A 6,763-nucleotide genomic window follows, 5' to 3' on the forward strand; every position below is an offset into this window, starting at 1 on the left:
CCGGGCTCAAGCTACGGCCGATCATGGGAGTACTTACAGGCTTCACTTTATCTTCATTAAAGGGCCTTAGTAATTTTTGAGTATATGCAAACTTATGGATCAAGATCCTATCGCTACGGTGCTCGAGTTCTAAACCGAGACAAAACTGTGTTTTCCCAAGATTGATCTTTCATCTCAAATTTGGATTTCTAGTATTTAGCAATATCCTTTAACTCATCTAGAGTTCCAATTAGGTTCATGTCATCAACATAAACTGTTACAATTGCAAATCCGGAACTTGGTCCTTTCAATGAACACACATGGGCATATTTCATTGTTGACATATCCCTTCCCAATTAAGTAGTCACTTAAACGGTACGGTTATACCACTTCCATCCGAATTGTTTCAATCCATATAGTGAACGTTTTAATTTTATATAAAACGCACTCCGTGGTTTAGAGCTACTTGACTTAAGTAATTGGAGTTCATCTGGAACTTTCATATATATATATATATATATATATATATATAAATCTAGATCCCCATAAAGATATGTTGTAAGCACATCCATAAGCTGCATGTCAAGTTTTTCAGAAACTACCAAATTGACAAGATAGCGGAACGTTATGACGTTCATTAAGGGAGAATATGTCTCCTCTTAATAGATTCGAGGGCATTATAAGAAACCTTGCACCACAAGGCGGGATTTATATCTAACAACCTCATTTTTCTCATTACGCTTTCTAACAAAGACCCATTTATGGCCAACATACTTTACACTTTGGGCTGTATGCGTTATAAGCCCAAATACCAGTCTCTTTCCTAGTGAATCTAAGTCAGCCTGGATCACATCTTTCTATTTAGGCCAATCCGCTCTTCGTTGACATTCTTCAACTGAGCGAGATTCGATATCATCATACTCTATGATTCATTTTGCAACAGAACATGCAAAGGCATCATCAATAGAAATAGAGTTTCTGTTCATCGTCTCATGTACACTAGTGTAATTCATTGAGATCTCTCTATTCTCTGGAATTAGTTCTGACATTGGAACGTCCCCCAATGATGTCTCTTAGAGCATATGCAGCAGTAGGCAGTGCCTATAGGCTGCAAATGTATGAATGATGTTACTATTCACATGAATTGTCTTTGCCTTCATGTTTTTTATGCAGCGGTTGAAGGCAATTGATTGAAGATGATAGACTTGATACCATTATTTTGCAATTTTTTATACATATATGGGTGTGGTCCCCCTTTTCATGTCGGGCAATTGAGAAGGCAAGAGTTGCCTCTTGAATTTGTTGGGCAGGTGGGCCCCACCACCTTTCCTTAGACTATTTCAACCCATTGCATGAGATTTTTTCCCCAAATTGACCACAAGGCAGCCTTTTGGTATTCACTTCGCCTACTGCTGCATATGCTCTTAGACATAACCAGGAATATTCTCATGAAACGGATTATTTGTATCGATGATTAATGAATCGTTTTATGCCAAACTCGCTTTTTTTTTTGGGCGAGAATCCATCGAACCTTTGGATCTCCCGCGTTTCCTTGCAGGGAGCCTAGCTTGAGCCACAACGCCATCACCATTGTGGGCGGTGGCGCCATGCCCAATAATTCTAGGGACAGCGCCATGTCCTCTATTTTTAGGGAATTCAATCCTTGCAGGTACGTTTCCAACAGGTATGTGTGATTTCGTCACTTTAGAGATATCAGAAAACACAACAAGCATCGAATCTGCTACTTTCAACCCAGTAACCATCTGGAACATAGAAAATGGTTGAGTGGCAGTGGGCCTCAGACGAATAAGCACAGCTGCATGTAATATTGCATAGCCCCAAGCAGAAACAGGGAGATAGGTGCGCATAACCAATGCTCGAGCAACCATTTGAAGTCTTCTAATGGCAGCTTCTGTGAGACTATTTAGGGTGTGAACATGAGGAACTGGATGTTCAACTTCAATCCCAATGGACTTGCAATAATCACCAAAAAAAATTGATGTAAACTCTCTAGCATTGTCAAGACGTATTGACTTAATAGGATGATCTGGGTAGTGATCCCTTAACTCACTACAAGAAATCTTAGCTTTTGCAACGGGTTTATATGCAAAGAACCAAAAATTCCTTGTATTTGGTGTGATTAAACAAAGAATGTTACCGTTCCTCATATTTGTTTGAGATAATATACAAAGAAGAGCAGAATTCCTTGCATTTGGGCTCCAGATATTTTAAAACCAATGAAGTCCTTGCAAATGTTTTCATAATCCTTGCATTGTTTTGAGTGGGAGATTTTAGCGCTCAACAAAAAAAACTTAATACAAGGAGTTCATCATTTCCTTGTTTTTTAGAAACTAATATTGCAAGGATATAAGAAATTCCTTGTATGTAGCAAAAAACAAGGGAACCAAGTCCTTGCTTCCTTCGCAGATATTAAATAGAACAGGAAACAGATCGAAGCTTCCTCTCTATTATCCCAAAAACCAAGTCTGAAAGCTCTCAATAATCTCTCAGGATCCCACGACGAACTCTTCCGAGTACCGCCGACGCTTCTTGTTGCCATCAATTTTCCTATTCGTCTTGGGCGCCGCTCTAGAAGAATGCCTTCATCTCTCCTGTCCCTGCTATCAATAATAGTTGTATTTAGGTTCTTCTTCTCTCTCTCTTTGAAGATTTAATCTTTAATAATTATGTTCTTGCGAATTGATGTATGGGAATTCCATTTCCGTGCTCTGGGTTCTCTCTTCTTTATACCAATTTGAAATTTTTATGATGTTTCTTTGTGTATCAGTGGTGATGAAAAGGTTTACAATTTGCTTAATATAAATGCTACAACAAAGACTATTGCCTAACTGTTTCAATTGCAAGTATACCAGAATGATCCTTTGACAATGTAAAGAATGAAAATTGCTAAAAACCCTTGTAAAGTTCATACCTTTGCAAACTCAGAGCTCTATCACAAAGAACTCTGCGGAAACCAAGTCGGCAAATGAGGGAAAGTACGAAAAATTAAGGAAGCTTTGTTTGGTTGGAGAGGAAGATTAAAGTGAAGTGGGGGCTTTCAGTATTACGTTCATGAAAAATGGGGACTTTGAGAACTTGTATGTGGTAGAGGTTAGTTGTGTTGTTGTGGCATATTTCACATTGATTACTAACTACTTATTGGGTTAATCCTACTTGGGCAACTAGCAAGGTGAAAGATGTATGAGAATCTAGAGTTTTGCTGTGTGTATGAGTACTGAAGGAAGGGAATATATAAAAAATTCTCACCTTATAATAGTGTTTGAGCCTCTTTTATGAGATTTTGTTCTTAAAGGTCTGTTTTGTGATTCTTATTTGTGGATATTTTGTGCTTATAATTTTACCTTAGGAATACAGTTGATGCAAACAATAATCACCATCTCAACTATATCCCTAAGGTGAGTAGAAAAAGGTCTTTGCTTTGATCCATATGTTCGGAGTTTGTTTTCCATTGCAGTCCACCATTGTTTTTGCAACCTTGTGTTTATAGTGTTAGACCTACCATAGATGGATCAATTATGTGCGTAGTACAGCTTAGTTATGGCAATATAATAAGTGTGATATTAAATAAGTTCATTAAATTGGAGAATAATGTACATTTGCTCCTTATTTCCTTGTCTGCTAGGTTGATATTTATCTTTAATCTTTTATGATTTACTCGGACTTGGTCATATGAGAGAAATTGTTGCCCTTTTATTCTTTGCATATGATACAGGTAAAATATGTACATACATAAGATAAGAATCATTTAGTTCAGCAAGGTTATGTTGTAAATTCCTCCAAAGATACACTGCAGACTGAAGATCATTGACATTGATTTTGTTTTTCTTTCTTCATTTATTCTCTGTTAATGGTTTAATACTTGGGTTTTTTTTCTCATATTTCTCAGGGGCTGAGTTAAAGATCATTTAGAGCCCTCATTATTGATCTTCATTTGCTTTGCTTTAAAAGGTATGATGTTTATTGTTTGACACTTGCTAGAAAGACCAAAGAAATATACATGTCAATTTCTATAGAGTACTCTATGTTTGGTCAGTGTACCTCTTGTATTTTTTGTTTTTCCTATGGAAGATGTTTATTTGAAAATAAAAGCATATTAGTTTGTATTTGAACTAAAAGGAATATTTATTAATATTGCAGATGGCTCAAGGGAGAGGGAAGCGGATAAGGAAGGTTAAGAAGGTTTCTCCACCTCAACATCCAGCTACAACAACTGTGACAGATAATATGTTAGCTACACCTACTGTGAGTGAGAATGTGCCAGCAACAACTATTGTGCATGCTTATGTGCAAGCAAGAGCTAACATGCCACCAAGAGCTGATGTGCCACTGCAAGCTAACGTGCCACCACAAGCTAATATGGCCCCAACAATGCATCAACCGCCCACCCAACATGGTAAGTTGTATTTGTCTTTTCTTTTCTTTTCTCCGTTTTACACTTAAAAATTTGATATTTCAAAGCCAATTCAATTAGAGATATAGGATAGGTAAATATATAGAATTGTTTTTTATTTGTAGGGATGCATGCCTTTTATGGGCATTGGTATGAAAAGAAAGCGTGGTAAATCAGGTGGTAAAGCTCTTCAAGACCTTATAAAGGCTAATGGTGGACCTCTGCGTGTTGACTTTCATCTGACCATCCATGTCCCGTCTGATGACATAATTTCTAAAATGTTTACTTCTGAGATAGGAATTACTGTCAGAGGTGGGGCACCAGTATGTCAATATGGTTGGTCTGATGTTGATGAAGATGATAAGAGGGACCTAAGAGAGGTTTTGCGGGTGAGTTTATCCTGAATAAAGTTCATGAGAATTAAACTTAGAAGTTTTCTTGTGAGGTGGATTTGTTCCTTGTTAAAAATAAAAAATAAAAAATGGTTTACTAACAATTTTGATAAGTATACCTGTACATGAGGTAATTTTAAATTTCATATACCTGAACTATAGATTCTTGATCAGGTGTTCTTTGTGCTGGATCTACGCGATCCAGTTGTTGTTGCTTATGTCGATTCTAAAATGTCCACTACTTACTCCCAATTCAAGTCTCGACTGAAGAAGGAGTGGCAAGGATTTGGCTCACCTGAGCTGGGACGAGCAAATCTACCTAATGCAGATCTATGGAATGAGAGGCCTGTCTCGCATTGGCACTGGCTTTGTGACAACATATACACCAACCAGTCTTGCATAGTATGCTTACATTATTTTCTTTGGTTTTATTATTCAATTATTCTAACTGAAACTTTTACATTGAATGATAATCGATTTTATATAATGAAGGAAATTGCGGAAAAGAATTCTGCTAATCGTTATATGCAGCAACATACCTATAGGGCCGGTGCACGACCATACGTGCAACATGCTTTGGCAGCCTCTAAGGTAAATATGAATTAGTTTCAAGTTCAAAAGCAAACTTTAGATGGCCAATTAATTGATTATTCTTGATATATGTATATTTGTTTAATGGAGGAAGGGAAGGAGTTGTCGCTCATAAATAACTGGGGAGAGAAACACAAGGATGATAATCATGAATGGATTAATGAGGTTGCCAAGAAAAAATATGTAAGTCACTTGACTAAATTTAGGTTGTGTACACTGCATTATTTTTTGTTGGTGATGATTTCAGCCCTCCATTCCTCTTGGCCCTTAAAATAAGCTCGTTATTCTCTTACCAGATTACTATAGTTTATCATGGATAGTTGAATGTTATCCATTTGGCCAATCTCTTTATCATGTCTTGATCTCTTGATCATTCATCTTTATCTTATTAGTTGCATAACAATAATCTGGGCATCTTTCTTTTTTCTTTCTTTTTATTTATTTACTTATTTATTTTATATGTTCATGTTTCAAAACCATATCATGTCAAACTTTCAGACAATTAAGTACTATGAGGTTATTGCAGTTAATGTAGAAACAGAACATAAGCCAATGAGTAGCAACCAATCTAACTCTAGTGGTAAACTTTTAAGTGTTGAATCATGTTATTTGATTTTATTTATTCATAATTTTAATTTTGTTTTTTAGGAGAAGATGGAGGCTGAGAGGATTGCTCTTATAGAGAAGTTGTACCGAGAGGCTCCCGAGGGTACTCCACATGATTCTATCAAACTGACTTTGGAAGCAGAGTATCCAATAATGGCTAAGGAGCTTGGGAGGAAGGGTAGGATGATCCATGGCATTGGTAACGTCCCTCATATACATTCTAACATACACAGAGTATCTGCATGTGCTGGCACTAATTCTGAGGTACCTGAATTACGTGCTCTTATCAACCAACTTACCATCAACATGCTTAGTATGAAGGAACAAAATGGATAGTTGAAGGCTCAAGTAGAAAGCTTATTAAGGCAATCTCCTGGACAGATGAGTGAGGATGACTTCCCCCACCCCAGCACCAACTTCTAAGACTTTGCTTAAGTAGTTTGGGTGAGCATTTGCTGGACTTTTGGTCTGATGTCCCTTTTTGTGAAGTTATGGCTTTTTACCTTGATTATGGTATTGTCCAGCAATGCTCAAGTAAATCCAATGTGTCCCTTTTGAGAAACGCAAGCTGACACATAACTAAGATGAAGATCGGTGGTGGATTTACTTGAGTTTAGACCTTCTACCTCACTCAATCATATAGGACATCTAACTTAGATTAGTGTAGCTAGTATAGGCTATGCAGCTTCTAACTTTTGATGTATAAATGAACAAATTGATTATATATGAAGCAATTGTTTATATCTAATCTTCTTATAAACTAGTGTATGTCGTAAGCTTAGCT

The 6,763-nt window shown here is 36.9% G+C and overlaps 1 protein-coding gene and 1 long non-coding RNA gene across 2 annotated transcripts; both read left to right on the forward strand.

Moving 5' to 3' along the window:
• The first annotated feature begins 2,699 nt into the window (after positions 1-2,699).
• On the forward strand, positions 2,700-4,267 carry LOC121053070. Its single transcript, XR_005810642.1, has 4 exons — positions 2,700-3,090; positions 3,347-3,395; positions 3,887-3,948; positions 4,138-4,267. It is a non-coding gene; the product is annotated as an uncharacterized LOC121053070 (long non-coding RNA).
• Positions 4,268-4,993: 726 nt separating this feature from the next.
• Positions 4,994-6,326, forward strand: LOC121053143. The gene is made up of 4 exons (XM_040519668.1): positions 4,994-5,184; positions 5,275-5,373; positions 5,464-5,556; positions 6,022-6,326. Exons 1-4 carry the CDS (start codon positions 5,014-5,016, stop codon positions 6,313-6,315), a joined length of 657 nt encoding a protein of 218 aa, XP_040375602.1. The 5' UTR covers positions 4,994-5,013; the 3' UTR covers positions 6,316-6,326.
• Positions 6,327-6,763: the final 437 nt, after the last annotated feature.

The sequence above is a fragment of the Rosa chinensis genome, chromosome 5, assembly GCF_002994745.2.
Source record: "Rosa chinensis cultivar Old Blush chromosome 5, RchiOBHm-V2, whole genome shotgun sequence".
NCBI classification, from domain to species: Eukaryota; Viridiplantae; Streptophyta; class Magnoliopsida; order Rosales; family Rosaceae; genus Rosa; species Rosa chinensis.